Source organism: Pseudophryne corroboree, chromosome 3, assembly GCF_028390025.1.
Source record: "Pseudophryne corroboree isolate aPseCor3 chromosome 3, aPseCor3.hap2, whole genome shotgun sequence".
NCBI lineage: Eukaryota > Metazoa > Chordata > Amphibia > Anura > Myobatrachidae > Pseudophryne > Pseudophryne corroboree.
The window spans coordinates 558046197-558066577 of NC_086446.1; the positions used below are offsets into that span (position 1 = coordinate 558046197).

At 40.6% G+C, this 20381-nt stretch overlaps 1 protein-coding gene across 2 annotated transcripts in view; it reads left to right on the forward strand.

Moving 5' to 3' along the window:
• The window catches only part of HLF (HLF transcription factor, PAR bZIP family member), a 36605-nt gene extending 16749 nt beyond the window's left edge, over positions 1–19856 (forward strand). Inside the window, exons 3-4 of one of the 2 annotated variants that reach the window (XM_063961270.1) lie at positions 14448–14668; positions 17034–19856. In XM_063961270.1, the coding sequence (XP_063817340.1) occupies positions 14448–14668; positions 17034–17252 (440 nt within the window). In that variant the 3' untranslated portion in view covers positions 17253–19856. The remainder of the gene's footprint in view (positions 1–14447; positions 14669–17033) is intronic. The other variant, XM_063961271.1, reaches the window with a different exon arrangement.
• The last annotated feature ends 525 nt before the right edge of the window (positions 19857–20381 follow it).

Consider the following 20381-nt stretch of genomic DNA (forward strand, 5'->3'; position numbering starts at 1 on the left):
ACCAGATGGGCATATTCCACAACAGTGTCAGAGGGGTTATACATGTACAGAATCTTTTATCTCTTCTTACCATCAGTATACTGCTGTTACTGACAACTCCTGCTGGTGCTACTCGGCCATTAGACACTCACCAACTATAAAGGTGCATACACATGGTGAGATTTTGACTATCTCCGATTTTGACTTTGCGATTTCCCCTGAACTACCCGGAGCCCTAAACCACCGATATTAACTATCTTTATGTGAAATTTTGACTAAGTGCCAATTTTGACTATACTATGTACTAGATTGTACACAATGTAGTCAAAATTGACTTGCCTGCACAGTCTATCTTTTCTTGCGATACTGACCCCACAGGAACACACATGAGTATTGCAAGCTGTATACACACGGTGCGATATGTGCTAACTTTCCTTATTATTTTTACTATATAGTCAAAACCATAAGGTTATATCGCACCTTAAGTGTTAACTGCGCACCTCTGAGTCAACCCTAACTGTAGGAGAATAATTGCTGCCACCACCAGTCTCCTTCACCAACAGCTGAAACTGCTTGGGGGTGTGGAATGTTTTGTCAACATGCATAATTTCGACATGGAGGCTATGTCGACATGATAGAATGTCGACCTATTGCCCCTGGTGGTACAGCAATTACTTATCTGTTCCCAGCAGCTGCAGCAGCTCCAGAATCTTCTTTCGGATCATGGCGGTCATGTGATCAGCACTTCGGCAGTGACCTGTGCCAAGCAGTGGTTCAGGTGAGTTTTCTCCCTAACCCAATTTCCTAAGTCTCCTCCACTTCCTAAACATAACCCCTAAAGCAGCCTCACCCAACCCCTCCTGCAGCCTAAACCTAACCCTCCTGACAGTGCCTAACCATTGGCATTCTGAAAAATGTCGACATTTCATATTGTAACATTTCAGACATTGACATTGTGAACATGTCGACATTCTAGTGTGGACATTATACATGGCAACATGGTCACTGTCAACTATGGGACTGGGTCCTGCAGGCTTTATGGTGGTGTGTGCATGCAGTTCTTTATGCGGTTTGAACCTCCTGACCTCATAATCGTCATCACCCGCTGTTTGCTCCTGCCCCTGAATTATGCAATTGCTCCGATACTCCATAACTATTCTGCCTATGTTAGAACGCCTCTCTCCCACCTATCTAGGCACAAGCAAGTCTAAGTGACAGAATCAGGCCTTTCTGTAGGACACACTTTTCTGGGCATGCAATTTCACGCAAGATACACAATGCCGATTGACGTGGTATTCACTTGGCATCAGATGCTAAGTGTATATACATGTGTGTGATCTGAATGCTTGGAAACCAGTAATGTATCACTTAGCAGCTGCTACCCCAGCAGTTACTTTCTTTGCCCTCTTTGTGTTTCATTTAAATGCTTATATTGGTTTAGCATTGTACATGAACTCATTATACAGGATGCTGGGAAAGTCCATATGTTAACAGAGTACATGAATAGACAGATAACTTCAAGGCCATACCAGTTTTAGTATTTAAAGTTTGAGATATACCATTAACTGGAATCGAATGTTACACTGGAATAAATCAAAAGTGAAGGGAAAATTTCTAAACAAATGTTACTTACTCTGAGGGATGGTTCTCTGAGTGCGTATACAAATGTATTTCTGCTGTGAACCCACTGAGTAACTCTGATGTGAGCATTCTCCAGCTTGGAAACTTCCACTCCTTTATACTTTTCAGGACTTAGGTCCCCATGGTCTGGTGTCCCCTTTGTGCTGAATATGGCTTCCATGAGAAATGGACCCAGAGCTTGTAGGAGCAGTCTTACTGTTGTTTTGAACTCAGCTGTGATGGTTTGCCTCCTAGAACCTCCAGTGTGCAGAACACCAGCAGAATCAATAGGATTCTGCTAGTGCAACAGGCGTGAGTTCGTGCACATCTCACATGGTTAACTAGGTTTGTACCAGCCCAAATACTGCTCTCCTCTATCATTTGCTCCTGCTTTACATGTTTTAGGAAAATTAACCTCTTGGAGACACTGTGTGGCAGCCTTTTTCCATTTCCAGCACACATTAAATGGGGAAGGCAGTTCAACAGCACTGTGACTGAATGGATCCACCCCAGGGCTGGAGAACCTGCCTGTTCTCCAAGTTAGTTACAGTACGCTCCAGTCTACAGGGGACCACCAAGTATTTTAACCTACTTATAATCAATTTTCAATATATTTTACATAGTCATATTGTGCCGCTATTACTGGACACTGGATACATTATTTAATAAAAAAAATGCTGTATGGGTAGGGGAGACTGGGACCCGGCCACACCTGGTTACAGATAATGTATTTGCTGTCTACAGTATAAGTATATATATATATATATATATATATATATATATATATATATATATACTATAGGTATGTGTTATGTATTTCTTGGAAAACCAAACATTGACCCTCCCAGCTGCAAGGCTTTGTAGCAGCTGGTGCCCTGATAGCCACAGCTGTGCCTCTATGCATTCCAAGTTTATGCTAAGATTGCTATAGCTTCATATGTTTACGCGTCAGGTAATAATCACTATACAGGAGCCTGGGAAAGTCCATATGTGAATAGACAGTGAAATTCAAGGTTACAGCAATTATAGTCTGTACGTATTAAGCTATACCATTAACTGTTAGATAATGTTTATTCAGAGAGATTATAAGGTTGTTATTTTCAGAACAGATCAATAGTCAAAAACAAATGGTAAAATAATTGCTTTAGTTATGAATTGGAAAGTAAAATTGGCCTACCATATTTTCATTTGAAATGACTCTCGCACTTTGTTCTTTTTGTGGTACAGTAAACATGACATGAGCCTGCTTTAACAACAATGCTCATCTCTGTGTGCATTCAACTTTAGCTTTGCTGTGGCCACAATATATGAATCTGATTGTTTAGCCTGGAAGCTCCTACTCTGGAAAGAAAGTGCTGTAGGAGATTTACTCAGCCAGATTTGAGACCAAAATCTCTGCCTTTGTATAGTCTCTAACTTGCACGAAAGTTGCATGCTTGTTAGCAGCAAGGATACGCAAATAGAACTTGAAGGTGGGTGTATGCTTACATTAGAGATGCCTACCACTGTAGAGAAGGAAATGATAGGGAATGAGGAATCCCTGTAAACTAAAAGTTCAGTAAACATAGGAGGATATTTATCAGAGCTTGGAGAAAGAGAAAGTGGGAAGAGATAAAGTACTGACCTCCTGTTATTTGTTAAATAAAACATGTAAAGTGACATAAGCTGTTTGGTACTTTATCTCTCTTCATTTTATCTCTTCATGCTCTGATAAATCTTCTCATTACTTTGGTGTGTAAACCTTACCTCGCTATTCTCCAGCATGAAGGCTCTACTCTTTATCAAACTACTTCCGGGACTTTGGACCCCTCCAAACCAAATTTAGCTGTAAATAGAAGACTGGATAATTACACAATTGCGAATTTAAATAACGGCATTGAGGCTCTTTTTAATTGACTAGAAATCAAATATATTTGCAATTAGCATAAATGGGGCTAGCATCCAGAAGTGATACTCATGAGAATAAGGAATTTAAGGGTTTACTCTTGCTTTCAGCTATATATTATGCAAGGGGATATAGTTATGTGACTGCACACTTCCCCCTACATCCCGCCCCTGAGAATCCAGACGGTTGGCATGCCGACCAAGAGGGACTATTCCCACTCGTAGGTGTCCATGACACCCATAGAGTGGGAATAGAACCCGTGGCAACCACAGGTCACCACCGAGCCTGCAGCATGCTTGTTGCACTCGCTCCTCTTCCCCCCACGCCAACATTCCGCTGCCGGGATACCGGCGGAGCTATGCTGACCGGCGGTTTCCTGATCGCCGGTCACACATACCCAACCCGCAAGTACTGTATATTAGCATCATCTTGTTGTAAAGGTAACTCTCTCCATAGTCGGTACATCCAGCAAAGTGCGGCTAACAACTTTTTAAAGATTGTCCTTTTTATCAGCAATTGATTTTTCAAAAGAACCTGAACTTTTTTCTCGGGAATTTTCTATAGTCCCTGTTGCCAAGGGAACTGTTGAGTTTCAACTAGTGGCATAATAGCGTATTTTTAAGTAGACTGTTATTTGGTTCTTTATGACATTAATCTGAAACATCGTCCTAAAAAAACAAGAGGTCTATAGTACAATCGTCTTTGAGTGGTAGCACAAAGCTATTCAACTTTCGTGATTCAGCTTGATGTCAGCTGGAGTTGACCTTAATATCATCACTTTGTTGTGTATCTTCTCTCCTTGCCAACCACAGTGTACAATTTTAATGTGAAGGCCTCTAAGAAATAGGAAATACGTAATAAAGATTAGAAATTTCTGCATCTATTGTACATGTTTTATTTGGTTCTGAAAGGTTTTTCTAATAAAATTAAATCTATACAATGTTAAAGCTTCCTCCCCTCCCTCCCCCCAACAGAGAGGCAAATGTTCCCATATTCTGTCCTTTACTGCATCATCATTCTAGATGTGCAATAGACAGTAGGTTATTTTACATTGCTTGAAATTAGCTGAGAACTTGTGCATCTGTATACAGAGCTCTACTTTAATTGCATAGAAATGTAATGTCACGGTCACTATTTTTTAAAATCAATTTACTTGAAGGTTTGCAATACAACTACTAAAGATAAATTGCCATATAAATTGTTACTAAATTCAACTACATTGGGGTATATTTACTAAGCTCCCGATTTTGACCGAGATGCCGTTTTTTCTTCAAAGTGTCATCTCGGTTAATCTCGGTCATTTACTAAACACTAATCACGGCAGTGATGAGGGCATTCGTAATTTTTTGCTAGTTCAGGTAAAAAATTACGAATGAATACACCATCGGTCAAATTACGCCTGTTTAGATATGAATCTCGGTCATTTACTAAGAAGTGCAAAGCAAAAAAACACAAAACACTGCCGTGAAAAATTACAACTCGTAAAAAAGTCCTAAAAAAAAACAGACCTGCTTTTTTTTTTCCGTGATTTGAGATGCATGCAGGGATCCATGAGATCCGTGCATGTATATCAGTGGGAAGGGGTGGGAAAGTGCTTATTTTTGCCAAAAAAATTGCGTGGGGTCCCCCCTCCTAAGCATAACCAGCCTCGGGCTCTTTGAGCCGATCCTGGTTGCAGAAATATGGGGAAAAAAATGACAGGGGTTCCCCCATATTTAAGCAACCAGCATCGGGCTCTGCGCCTGGTCCTGGTCCCAAAAATACGGGGGACAAAAAGAGTAGGGGTCCCCCGTATTTTTAAAACCAGCACCGGGCTCCACTAGCTGGACAGATAATGCCACAGCCGGGGGTCACTTTTATACAGCGCCCTGCGGCCGTGGCATCAAAAATCCAACTAGTCACCCCTGGCCGGGGTACCCTGGGGGAGTGGGAACCCCTTCAATCAAGGGGTCCCCCCCCCCAGCCACCCAAGGGCCAGGGGTGAAGCCCGAGGCTGTCCCCCCCCATCCAATGGGCTGCGGATGGGAGGGCTGATAGCCTTTGTTGTAAAATAAAAGATATTGTTTTTAGTAGCAGTACTACAAGTCCCAGCAAGCCTCCCCCGCATGCTGGTACTTGGAGAACCACAAGTACCAGCATGCGGCGGAAAAACGGGCCCGCTGGTACCTGTAGTACTACCACTAAAAAAATACCCAAAAAAACACAAGACACACACACCGTGAAAGTATAATTTTATTACTTACATACACACATACATACATACTTACCTATGGCCCCACGCAGGTCGGTCCTCTTGTCCAGTAGAATCCAAGGGTACCTGTTGAATAAATTATACTCACGAGATCCAGGGGTCCAGGCTCCTCGGCAAATCCAGGGTTAATCCACGTACTTGCCAAAAATAAAAAAACGGTGTCCCGACCACGAACTGAAAGGGGACCCATGTTTGCACATGGGTCACCTTCCCACGAATGCAAGAAACCCACTTTGCCTTCTGGCTAAGTGGGTTTCTACAGCCAATCAGGGAGCGCCACGTTGTAGCACTCTCCTGATCAGCTGTGTGGTCCTGTCCTCACTGACAGGCAGCACACGGCAGTGTTACAATGTAGCGCCTATGCGCTACATTGTAACCAATGATGGGAACTTTCAGCTCAGCGGTGACGTCACTTTAGGTCAACCGCAGGGCAGAAAGTTCCCATCATTGGTTACAATGTAGCGCATAGGCGCTACATTGTAACACTGCCGTGTGCTGCCTGTCAGTGAGGACAAGAGCACACAGCCGATCAGGAGAGTGCTACAACGTGGCACTCCCTGATTGGCTGAAGAAACCCACTTAGACATCAGTCAGAGTGGGTTTCTGGCATTCGTGGAAAGGAGTCCCATGTGAAAACATGGGGCCCCTTTCAGTTCGTGGCTCGGCTTTCCGTTTTCTTATTTTATGCAAGTACGTGGATTACCCCTGGATTTCCCGAGGAGCCTGGACCCCTGGATCTCGTGAGTATAATTTCTTCAACAGGTACCCCTTGGATTCTACTGGAGAAGAGGACCGACCTGCGTGTGAACATAAGGTAAGTATGTATGTATGTTTGTGTGGATGTATGTAATAAATCTTTACTTTCACGGTGTGTGTGTCTTGTCTTTTTTTGGGTATTTTTTTAGTAGTAGTACTACAGGTACCAGCGGGCCCGTTTTTCCGTCGCATGCTGGTACTTGTGGTTCTCCAAGTACCAGCATGCGGGGGAGGCTTGCTGGGCCTTGTAGTACTGCTACTAAAAACAATATCTTTTCTTTTACAACAAAGGCTATCAGCCTCCCCATCCGCAGCCCATTGGATGGGGGGGGACAGCCTCGGGCTTCACCCCTGGCCCTTGGGTGGCTGGGGGGGGGGACCCCTTGATTGAAGGGGTCCCCACTCCCCCAGGGTACCCCGGCCAGGGGTGACTAGTTGGATTTTTGATGCCACGGCCGCAGGGCACTATATAAAAGTGACCCCCGGCTGTGGCATTATCTGTCCAGCTAGTGGAGCCCGGTGCTGGTTTTAAAAATACGGGGGACCCCTACTCTTTTTGTCCCCCGTATTTTTGGGACCAGGACCAGGCGCAGAGCCCGATGCTGGTTGCTTAAATATGGGGGAACCCCTGTCATTTTTTCCCCCATATTTTTGCAACCAGGATCGGCTCAAAGAGCCCGAGGCTGGTTATGCTTAGGAGGGGGGACCCCACGCATTTTTTTTTATTATTTTACAGTGTTTAATTAAAAAAAAAAAAAAAAATAAACCCCAGCACGGATCACACAAATCCGGCCGAGATTGATTGTAAAAAAAGTCGGCAGTGTTTTGCTAATCACTGCCGTAAAAATAGGTAAAAAACCACGAATGACATCGACATCGGAAGAAATGAAAAACCCGAATACGACAGCTTAGTAAATCCATCGTAATCAATTCAAAAAGTTGCAGTTTTACACTGTCGATGTCATTCGTGATTGAACTTTGACCTTTTTACGGAAATTACGAATCTTAGTAAATTTACCCCATTGTGTGTAAATTAATGAGAGAATAGAAATTTCAAATTCAATTCAATGGACAATGCATTTTAATGGGTACATAAACGCAATAGAAATGGTTAAATAAATATAAAAGTTAAAAATAATTTTGTACTACTGTATTAACTGCTTGGAGATGCTGGTGTGTGTGGAACTACAAATATCAGAAATTTCTGGGACTTGTGGAACTGAACTTGTCAGCATTTTTTAATGAGCTTTTTCCATTCATTTATGTGGACAATACGTTTCAATGTGCTTTCAGTAGGCATTGGAAGTTGTCATTTTGTTCTCCACAGTATTTAAAATAAATGATTTTAATATATAGCAAAAGTTAAGTAAAAAAAATGTATTTATGGAATTTGTAGCTTTGAATAAAATTTACAATTTTTAGATCCTCTCAAAGTCAGTCTAATAGGCCCTAAACACTGGGCGAGAATACTGAAAGATATGAACGATCTCGTTCATTAATGAGTGAGATACCATTCATATCTTTCAGTGTGGAGGCACCAGCAATGAACGATGCGCAGCCCCGCGCTCGTTCATCACTAGTGCCCCGTCGCTTGTGCATGCAGGCCAATATGGACGATCTTGTCCATATTTGCCTGCACTGCTATGGAGCCGGGTGACGGGGGGAGTGAAGAAACTTCACTCCCCCATCACTGCCCCCCCCCCCCCCCCCCACCCACCGCTGGGTCACCAGTCGTCATTACTACCTGTAATGCTGCTTTTAGGCATTCCTTATTATTAAATACATTATTTGAATTAAATTTGTTCTCCTGCATGCCCCGGCCCGGGCCAGGTAACGACCATCCATTCTGACCATCCATCCTGGTGCTGGCATCCCCCATTGCCACTGAGAGTCTGAGAGCAACTTGCAAGGCGCCGGGGCCGGGGCATGCAGGAGAACAAATTTAGTTCAAATAATGTATTTAATAATAAGGAATGCCTAAAAGCAGCATTACAGGTAGTAAGGCTAAAGCGTAACCTTAATTTAATGATAACTGTGAAAATACATTAAATAGATTACAAAGTAGATTTTAAAGTAAGAAAAAACACATTATACTTTAAAAAACACTAAATCTAAAAGGATAACTAAAATGATCTCTCAGACAAGCCGCTGCAATGATGACAACACCTGTCTGTGTCTGGAGAGGCGGAGAGCACCCGGCCGTACAGTAATTCTGTAGTACTGTATGGACGGGTGTGCTGCCTGGCTGCAGCTGCCACAGATGATCGTCGTGGATGGGCCCGGCCATCCATCCTGGCGTCGGTATGTGTAGGAGGGGCGTTCGCCCTAATCGCCCCCCGCTAAATCCGCCACTGCTTCCCAGGTTGTAACTCTTGCTGTTTCAGAACAATTTGTTTTTGAAAGATCTTCACCAAAATTTTGCAGCTTAACAGATCAGACTTCTTACCCAGTGCCTTGGTAACAGCCCTGACAATTTATTGGACTAACTGCAGCATACCTATACCTCCATTTTATCAGATTTATTAACTTTACAGTATTAGGGGGGGGGGAGATGTATCAAACCTTGGAGAGAGATAAACTTGAGAGAGATAAAATACCAACCAACCATCCTGTCATTTTTCAAACACAGCATGTAAACTGACTGCTAGGAGTGGATAGACTGGCCTTTCTCTCAACTTTATCTCTCCCCACACTTTGATACATCTCCCCCTAGGTTTGATAGGGGTTTTTATCAAAGCTTCTAAAGATGGCAAGTGGAGAAGTGGCCCATAGTAACCAATCAGCTTCTAGATATTATTTATCTAGTACAGGTGTATACTCTAGAAAACAGATAGCTAAAATCTAATTGGCTGTGATGGGCATCTTCTGTCCTCTTTAGAGGACACATTAAAAAAGTTCAAATTATTCTCTCTCTCTCTTTCTCTGAAAATAGACATGGAGTACATTTAACAAATCTTGGAGAGAGATAAAGTACCAATAAGACAGTTTCTAGCTGTCCTTTTTTAAGCACAGCCTGTTAAATGATATAAGATGATTAGTTGGTACTTTATCTTTTGCCACTTTAATTCTCTCCAAGATTTGATAAATCTCTCCCCATGTCCATTGTTTGAGCAGCTCTGCCCACAAGGGAGTACTGGTCCCTGTGAATGCACACTGCTAGTGGAAGCCACTGAACTGAAACTCGGATATGTGACCCACTGATCAATCACTACTAGGCGGACTAAGGAAGATGTATTTAGGTGGACGTGCCTTTTGGAAGCAGAATCTTGATAAGCCTGGTCTAATCTGCCTTGTATGCACCACCTGTCTGCTTGCTATCCACAGTACAGCCTTTCAGTCTTGCATGTGGAGAGTTAATATTAGAGAGGATTACTAAGTAAAATTAGGATTGTGAACTGGTTTTAACAGCTCAACCCTGAATGCCTGGAACATTTCCAGCAAATAAGATTTGAAAAGCCATGTTTACACCACATACTGTTGGTTTTTTTTTTATAGTATCTTTATAAAATAATGACATTAAACAATTATAATTTTGTACATAATGAATTATCTCTGCTACCTTTAGACCTGGGGATTCCAAGAAAGATAGCCCATGTGTATGCTCGCTGACTTGTGAAACTAGTGTGCATGCACAGGACTCTGGGAAAATGGCGCAGTGGCCATTTTCCCAGTGATTTTCATACTGTGCATGTGCGAAACTCAGAGAAAGTGACAGTTGTGCGATTTTCCTGTTGACATGTGCAGGGCTGCTGCCACCAACGTGGTATTCCGGAGGGGTAAGTATTCAAGAAGTGGGTGCAGAGTGTGTAGTGTGGGCACAGCACACTTTGCATCCATTATAGATATACCACTGATAAGAGGCATTCTACTGCGCATTTATGCAATATCAGAAAATAGGTTTATGTTTAGGCATAGTTGCCGACTTCTGGGCTGCTCTCTCCGGGAGAGAGCAGCCCGTCGGCTCAGCAGGGGGGGGCGGGCAGTGAGGTGACGTGACAGGGGGGCGGGCCAGAGGTGGAACGGAGGCGGGCCAGAGGCGGAATGGGGCGTGGCTTCTGGACCGCTTCATTTAAGCCACGCCCCCTGCTGTGTAATGCCGCGATTTCAACAAGAATCGCGTCATCGCCTGCCTGGACCGCCCACTTTACTCGTTTAGTGGGCGGGGGGCAGGGGGTGACCAGCGGATATCGGGTGACTTGCTTGCTCTTCCGGGGGGCCGGGAGGGTCACCCGTTTTTCGGGAGCCTCCGGGCCATTCCGGGAGGGTAGGCAAGTATGTGTTTAGGTAGCATCTTAAAAACCTGCGACCCACTGGGGTAGTTATAGTGGGTGCAGTGTGTGCGGTGCACACGGACCCCCATGGGTTTTCCCAGTGATTCACGCATGCGCAATAGGAAAATCACTGAGAAAATGGACGCTGGGACAGCGCTAGGGACACTAGTGGCCAGAGTCTACACAGCGCTACTAGAGAGAAGGGGGCCCAGCCGTAACCTGCACACAGGGCTCCTCCTTTCTAGAAACTCCCCTGCTGGGAACGTCCTTTAAACTTAGAAACAACTGACATCTATGAAACATTTGTGGAGTAGCGTATACCATTTGCTGTTATTTGTATGTATGACTGTGGCCTACATTGAGGACATGCTTGAACTTCTGATTCCAACATTTTCTGAGAGCTAATACTTGTTTAGCCTATCCCTAAAGGTTCAGTTGTATGGAATAGTTTATTAACACAGGGTGTATGTCTATGTATGTGCATGTGTCTGTCTGTGTGTGTGTGTGTGTGTGTGTGTGTGTGTGTGTGTGTGTATATATATATATATATATATATAGATACACACACACACACACACACACACACACACACACACACACTCTGTTCCTACAATTCTAAGTCTATAGGGGAGATGGGTCAGACTTTGGACAGTGATAAAGTACCAACCAATCAGCTTCTGACTGTCATTTTACAGAGAATTAATCTGATTGGTTGGCACTTTATCTCTCTCCACGGGTTTGATACATATGTCCGTTATGAGTATTTGGGCAGCAGCTTCAATACAGTATGTTGGTTCAGCATATGGACATTTAAACTTCCAGAATTTCAGTACAGGATAGGTTAAATATGGAAGAAATCAAATCTATCTAATCTGAAGACATGTGAATGCATCAAAGCTATTTCTGTCACTGGCAAATTTTACAGTCACGCCAATCAAGCACTTGGACGACTCCTTAATCAGGCTGCTTTCTCTACCCTTTCTGTTTGATTGCTGCCTCCAGAATAAAGTTTTAATCAGGATTTTCATCTGTTTAATGACAGTTCAGCTCATTGATGTGTTGGAGCAGTAACCTAACTGACTTGCGTCCTCTGCTGGCAGACAGCGGTAAACATTGTTCTTAGTACTTTGTTTTAAAGTGGTGAGGTGGTTCATGATTACTAAGAAATTAAGGACAATGCAAGAGAATAGTGTATAGTCTACAAAATAAAAATTATACTTTATTCTTAGTATCTGTGGTTAGTGAAGGCAAAGTGGACTACTGAAATGCCATAAAGATAACCAGGGCACCTCCAACATTTATTCCAAAGCTAAACGCATAAACATGTGACTTGGGCAAAACATAACCCAAAATACATAAATAATAGCTACATGTAACTATAGATACATATTTTACAATGGATATCAGTTTAATATGTCATTGTTATGTGTTATGTGGAAATGGAAACTCGCCATAATTGGTAGGTATAGTGTGAACTAGTTGCACAAGTATGGTCTTAAGAAATAAACTGAAAACAGCTTTCTACTGTAGGTGTTTATTGCAGTACAGTGACCTTTTTAAGTGAGAAAGTGTTTAGACAGTTTACATTAGCTTTTTATTATTCCTGGACAGGTTTTATTCTGCCGGATGGCCTAAAGCTCAGATCATATCTTTCATCATCATATTTGCATTTCTACATAATAAGTGGTAGCAATGTGCTTCATTACAAGTAAGCATATATATTTCACATATAACACAGTATTGAGGGGCGATAACTAAAGGAGTGTGAGTGCCGGTGCCGTCACAAAAGGCTTTGGATCTAGCTAGCAGGGTGCCTAGAACGGCAACCTGCAGTCAGAATCTCTGCTGGACACCCCAGGCATGCACACTCCAGCCTCTACAGCACCTAGGAGCATCCTGTGGATGTTTTATGCAGTGCTGTTCTACCCAGCAGCTGGTGGCCCCACCCCCTTGGTATGACATCATGCGCTCAGATGGGCATGGCCGGCACAGGGTGCCGTAAATCCCTGTTATGGAGCTGAGCTCCCCAATAGTCCCATGATGATAACCCCCTACAGACATCAACAGCTATTGAATACCCTGACAGATTGCAATCTCAGGAACAAGGCCCTCTTATCTCTTTGACAGTTTTATTTTTGTTTGTTCCCAAGTTTAACGCATCACAGAATGTACATAAAATAGTAATAAACACTTCACATAGCTATGTCTGCCATAGGTGAAGTGCTACTCTCCATTCATGCACGTAGAAGTGACAATTTATAATGTTTTTTTACTGACTGACCGTACACGCTGGTTTTACATCCCAGTACATACTGCATAGGAGCTGCCATTATTATGTATCTCTACTGTACACATTACTGGAGCACATGCAGAGAATGGGACAATCTATTTATTGTCCAAATTTGGGATTATCCATTCTATTTACAGTGTTAATGTAACCGAGAGGTTGCCCCAGTTGTCCATTTTGTAGATATGAGTGTTCTCATTCATACAAACTGTTAAGAGGGTTCTGTATTTGAGCTGCAACTGCCAGCCCCATACAATCTTTACAGCAGAGTCCAAGACAAACAATTTAGATGAAATGAGGGGGAAAGAACTTGGAAGACATGCAATGAGTTGTGTGCCAGTGATTTGTACAGCTTGATATTTCAGAGAGAAATTATATCTAGAATACTAAACAGAGGACATTTGGCACAGATGCAATGTATTTGTGCGTAAGGCTTTGAAATGTAAAAATGCACTTCACAGTTTAAGCTTTCCCTCTATTAAAATGGTATTTACAGTATAATAACATGCGTGACTTAATTCAAATATTTTTAGCCTTAGTAAATCATATTGTCATATAAGCCATCATTTATAGGGTTTAGGAAATAAGACAAAATTATATCAACCATGCCCATATTTGAAGAATATCCCATAGCAACAAGGTAGAGACTAGAGCAGTACCATGCTGAAATGTACCATAATTTTATAAAGAGAATCGGAAAATAAAAAAAAATGGCCATCTAGGGTAGATTGTTTTGTTTATGGAGGATACAAAAAGGGTCATTGTCATCTTATCTTCCATTCCTGCTGCTTTTGCTACATTCTGTTTCCTACAAATGACAGTGAGTTTAATCATTATTTTGACTACTGAGCCATTTACAAGCAAACTGGGGCAGATTTACTAAGCCTGCTGAAGTGATAAAGTGGAAGCTGATAAAGTACCAGCCAATCAGCTCCTAACTGCCATGTCACAGGCTGGGATTGAAAAATTAGAATTAAGAGCTGACTGGCTGATGCATTATCACCTTCCACTTTATCACTTCACCGAGCTTAATAAATCTGTCCACATATTTCTTTGCTCTCTTTCTGCATATATTTGGTAAAACAAATGCAAGAAGCTTGATGATAAAAAGCACTGTTGTCCTACAGTATATGCAACTATTGAAAGCAAATTGCAATTTAACAATCTCCACCACCACTATCCATTGCAAATGGAGAAAAGTCAAGTAAAACATGGACACTGCCCTAACTGGATGGGTAAAAAGAGAAAAGTCTAAAAATACAGTATGTCCATTAGCATTCTGTGATATGAGTGAATCTGCTTTGGTGTATTTAAAATGCTTGGTGGAGGGAATAAAGAGTAGTGTTATTACGTTGGAGACATGATATAATGAAATCTATGGAATTTTTTTTCTTTCAGGTCAAATTTTACCCACAAACCGCAATACCCCAAGTCCAATCGACCCAGAATCCATTCAAGTGGCAGTGGGCTATGAACCAGACCCCGCAGATCTTGCCCTTTCCAGTATTCCAGGGCAAGAGATGTTTGACCCACGAAAACACAAGTTCTCAGAGGAGGAGCTAAAGCCACAGCCAATGATTAAAAAGGCTCGTAAAGTCTTTATACCTGATGATCTGAAGGTAAGTTGGAAACGGTGTATAGGACATATACTTCAGGTGTCTTCAAATCCCCGTATAAAATTGCAGTGACCTCTACCAGGGTGAATTGTAGCAGCCTCTCAATTGATTTGAGTATTCGGGTATAGGCAAAGGTGGTACAGATGCAGCAATGCCCACAATGTATCTCCTATGTGAGTTGTTTTTTCACAGTAGATTTTTGCTTTGGGGATAACAAATATAGTATCTAGCTCCTTAGAAGAAGGTACAGGCTAAAAGTGCTTTGACATCAGCTGCTATATTAGATTTGTGACAGGTGAGCTGTATAAGTAGGAGTTAGGTGCATGTGTGAAAGGGCATGTGACTCGCCCTTCTCCATCACTAGGTGAATGGAGAATAGATGAATGGTAGGAACAATACCCATATATGATTTATCAAAACTTAGACCAGTGAGTGCGAGATACAGGATAATGCTCTGCTTTACCGCAATTTGCTCTGTCATACATTTTGGTACGGTTGCTGATGCACACTGTATAGGTGTGTTTCCACAATTCTCTATCCTTCATTCATCTGTCAATAACCGGAACATAGGACAGACAGATTAAAGAGCCGACCCTTATGCATATGACTAGTGATAATGGGAAGAAAGCTCTAGCTATGGCCTTCTGCTTTTGTGAACAGACTGGTTTTAAGACTGTGCACAAGACTTAAATCTTCAATGTGAGACTACTCAACGGCAAGCATGTGACGTGGTGAACAGAGTTGGGTGTTGTTCTTTGAGTGAGTACAATGGAGAGGGTCAGCCAAAGCCATAGAATTGTAGCTTGCCATGTGATGAGATCTGGTCACGAGGTGACCATACAGAGTGTGACCATGTGAATTAGCAGGTCACGGAATGACTTGTGCCGAGTAACTAAAGCTGTCCCGGTATCCTTGTAAAGGTGAGACAGTACACATTTTGTGTAAAAATAACTCATGATAACTGAAGGTAACTTATTTCAAGTGGTTCTGCAGTGACAGTGAATATTGGATCTCAGGTCTGTAGGTAACTTGAGAACTTGCATGCGAATTTTAAATCTTTGAAGATGCAGTGTGGCGCACTCCATTATGAATTGTGGGTTAATTATAGGATTTTTTATTGCTTCATTTTGTCAGCACATGCAAGTGAAGCCTTGGATACAAAATAGGTTCACGTTATCTTAATGTCACATGAGTAAAAGAAAAACATTTTAGAAATATTTTGTAATCTGACACCAGACAGCCAGTTAAAAAACCCAGCCAATGAACTAGAGTGCCTCAGTCTTGCTTTAATCACATCATTTGCTCTGGTCACTTATCAGAATACTTAATCCTGGCTCACTGTTCTATAACCGGAGACCAATTGGCTGTTTGATTCTAGGGACAGGTTAGGGAGATTAATCCAGACAATCCCCTCTGGAGGGCACATGATCACAGTTTGCCAACCTTGGCTTGAGTGTGGCTGGATTAAAAGATTTAATTTCGCAGTTTGTTAAAATAAGGATGGCTGTAACTCGAGTGACTGCATAATTAATTGCTTCAAAGCTGATTTAGTGGCAGGTTAGCTAGATGGAAAATTGAAGATTAAATTTTGGTCAGCTGTATTTTTCAGGTAATAATAATGTGCGACGTCTTGTAAGATGATAGTAACTCTATCCCTGGGGAGTTTGAGAGAAAGCACGGGACTACAACATTAGTGGAATTGCATTTGCACTATGCTGAAGGAAAAAATGGTTACTCTTTCTTTTTACTGAACCCTTGTTCGCACACATGTTTCTATATTTAAGGGTTTGTAAATTTTAGATACTAAATACAAATGTTGCACAACCAAGTGCAAGTTGAACAACTCTATTACTGTAGTAATTACTCATAAACTGGTTGCCAAAGTTTTGTTGAGTTAAGGGCTGTTTTTAGAGCTGTGTGAGGCAAGGGGGAAGGGGGGGGGGGGGGATACCCAGGGTGCAGGGAATTAATATTTTAGGGTCATTTGGTTACAGTTGAGGGTAATGTGAGTGTCAAATTTCCTTCATGCCCCAGGCCAATGGTTCCCAAACTTGGTCCTCAAGGCACTCAAACAGTCCAGATTTTAAGGCTATCCATGGCTGAGCACAGATGGTTACATGAAATGGACTGAGGTCCTAATTAGGTCACCTGTACCCAAACATGGTTATCCTTCAAACCTGGACCTTTAGGGTGCCTTGAGGACTGAGTTTGGGAACATCTGCCGTAGGCATTAAAATTTATAGTTGCACCTCTAGATGAGCCTACAAAAGTGTAGTGTCTGTTTTAGTATTCCCCTGAACATTTAATTTTTTTTTTCCTTTATCCCAAATTCTAAAATCATTTTCTATTTTGTCTTTGAACAAATGAGCAGGATGAAAAATACTGGGCAAGGCGCAAAAAGAACAACATGGCTGCCAAGAGGTCTAGAGATGCACGAAGGCTAAAAGAGAACCAGATTGCCATCCGGGCCTCATTCCTTGAGAAGGAGAATTCTGCCTTACGACTGGAGGTTGCTGACCTCCGGAAAGAGCTTGGCAAATGCAAGAACATTTTGGCAAAGTATGAAGCCCGTCATGGGCCTGTGTAATCACCTCTGGCCATGGAGATAGATGGACACCTTCATACCTGCCGCGTAGCACTAAACACAAACCAAGCTAATTCTGTTATCAGCACTTTACTGGATAAAGAAACAGACTTGCAATTTCTATTTTTTACAGTTTTTTTTTTTCATTTCTTTATTTGCGTTTGTCTTAGCACTTTGTATATTACAAAGCTCTTCATAGAAAAGTACAAATTATCTTGACTGTATAAAAAAAAAAATTATCTGCTGTAGAAAGTGCTTTTTTTCCATCATTTTTTATTTGGATTTAAATTGTGGTGATACTAGAAAATGTTGGAGCAAGAGCTTTTATAATAATCAACTTCGTACAGTATGTAAAACTTCCTAAACACCACAGATCAAACTATTGTACAACACAATCATACTCCATCATTTTGTTTCTGCATATTAATCACCAAATGTCTCTCTGATTGTCTGCAACAAACTACATTTTTGATATTTTCACTTTATTTTTTGACAGAAATAATTAAGATGTACAGGAGCCCAATGCTTAATTATTGCACTTTCCATATACCTATAGCAATAATATTTATCACTCCACATGCCACTTGCATAGTCTTAACTGGCTCTAATAACATATTTATATTATTTTGTGGAGCTTAAGGTTGGAGTGTTCTGTTAAGTAAATTTACACTTTGTTCTCCTTCTCAAGTTAATTAGTATGCACTTATTATTATTTTATTTCTAAAATGGCTCCATATTGTAATAAAGAGGGTGGTTTAAAATGAGTTATTGAATCTGAACCACATTGACCAATGAACCACTTTCTCCTGTTGTGGTGAACAACCTAACCCTGTGCTTTGATGTCTTGTTAAAACACCCTTTCCCCCTAATTTCTTCATTTTGTGATGGAGAGTATTTTATGTTCTCCACAGAAATAATTTTAAACACAATAGTTGACCTGGTTTTACAGGGTTTAGTATTTTCATTTTATATATATATATATATATATATATATATATATATATACACTGTAAATGATTGTGTTTTAACATCTATCAAACATACAAGGGCTGTACAGTATGTTTGAAGAGATAAGCAGATTTGGTCTTGCTCTACAAATTGAAATTGGCAAGGTTACCATCTGCTTAGAACTATACATAAAAACTATACAGTATATTAGGTTGGACAGTCTAAAAATAGCCAAATGCACAGCTAAATTGTCTATTCTCATCCAATTCATTGCGTAATGTGTTTATAAATACTTCTATCAAAAATGTAAAATCTCTTAATGTTTCAAACACATTATACAGGTTGAGTATCCCTTATCCAAAATTCTAAATCCCACATTTTTGGGTCTCCTACTGAGATAATGACATATACATTAAATATTATGTGTATATATAGATATATTATATAGATATATAATGAAATATACATATATATGTGTCATTATCTCAGTAGGGGAACAATTTTTTTTTCTTTTTAGAATTTTGGATAAGGGATACTCAACCTGTAATTATACCCGTTAATGTTTATTTTTGAAATATGGGTATTAGAAAAAAATGCACCTGAGTCTAAGCGGTATGGATGCATTAGAAAATAGCAGTGATATTAATTGTTTAAAGAGATGTTAAAAAAAAATGAATATTTAATAGGAAACCCTGCTCCAACTTAGGGGGTATTCAATTAGTGCCATTTTTTTCGACCACTCGAAAAACGGCATTTAGTTGAATACCCCTCTAAAGGCGGAATCCAATTAGCCGCGGTAACATCTCCTTAAATATAAATGTGTATGTTGATGACCTTCGCCAATGTTGCCAATACATTTGTGTGCTAACACATTACTTTATAGTTATTCCTGATCTTTCAGTTATTCCATTTTATTTCAAAAAATGCATATACGCTGCTACAAATGAAGTGCAATGTTGCATATGAATTATTACAACACTCTTATAAAATGTTGCAGCTCAGATCAAGATGAATTGTTCACAGTTACACCTTCCACACCAGCCTTTTTTCTTAAGTCTTGCATTTCACGATATTTGCATGTAAAGTTTTAAATTTTTGTAACAAACTCTGTGGTTTTCTTGTGTTCAGATATAATCTGTATTTTCTTTGTGATGTCATTTTAAACTTGGTAGCTGTGAAATGATTTGCAAAATATGATTATTATGTAAATCGTAAGAAAAGTTAACTCTTTTCCCTTTTGTATATTTTGTTCTTTTGTTAAACAACTAAGCTGTAGTTTTTAAAAATTAAATTAATCCAAGGACTGCATTTCTTGAATTCCTTATCGACTATTAAAATCAATTTTTGTATAATTTTTCTGCCATTTTTCTACACTACAGCAATACTGAATAACATATTTCATTTTGTGCTGTCCTATTTGCATACAGGCCATTAGCTTGCTTTGTAGCAAAATGAATGTAAGAGATGTGTAATATAAGGAAATGAATGGTGTTGTCTTATACTGTGGTTATCTGACTAATATGAGGATTCTCCATAGACATTTATAAAATTTATATTAATTGGGTGTATAGCCCGGGGTTTGATGTATTTTAAATTATTTTGCACAGTGAATACAATCTAAACATACAAGGGGAGATGTACGAAGCCTGAAAAGTGATAAATATCACTGTGATAAAGCACCAGCCAATCGGCTCCTAACTGCCATGTTACAGGCTGTGTTTGAAAAATGACAGTTAGGAGCCGATTGGCTGGTACTTTATCACTGTGATATTTATCACTTTTCAGGCTTAGTACATCTGGCCCCCAGAGACTATATAAAATATAAATATTTTAAGCTAATATATTATGTTTTTTTTTCTTTTAATATGTAAATTATGTATTTTATCTGGTTTCAATACATTAATGTGTTTATCAACAAGGCAGCTTTTGAATGTTAATTAAAAGAAAAATGGCACTAAACAGTTAATATTGATGTTCCAGACTTAAAGAAAAAACCTGAGCTGCATACTTATAGCTGCGTTACTAGGTAACGTGAAAAAAAAAATCACTGTACTCAATGCTCCCCTCTGCGGTATGCAGCAGCCTCCAAACGCTAGCAGCCTATGAAAAACTGTGAACGAGGCGTGACCACATGGACCAATAAGAATCTGCAGTCACGGAAATTTTAGGCTGTTATTGGTACTC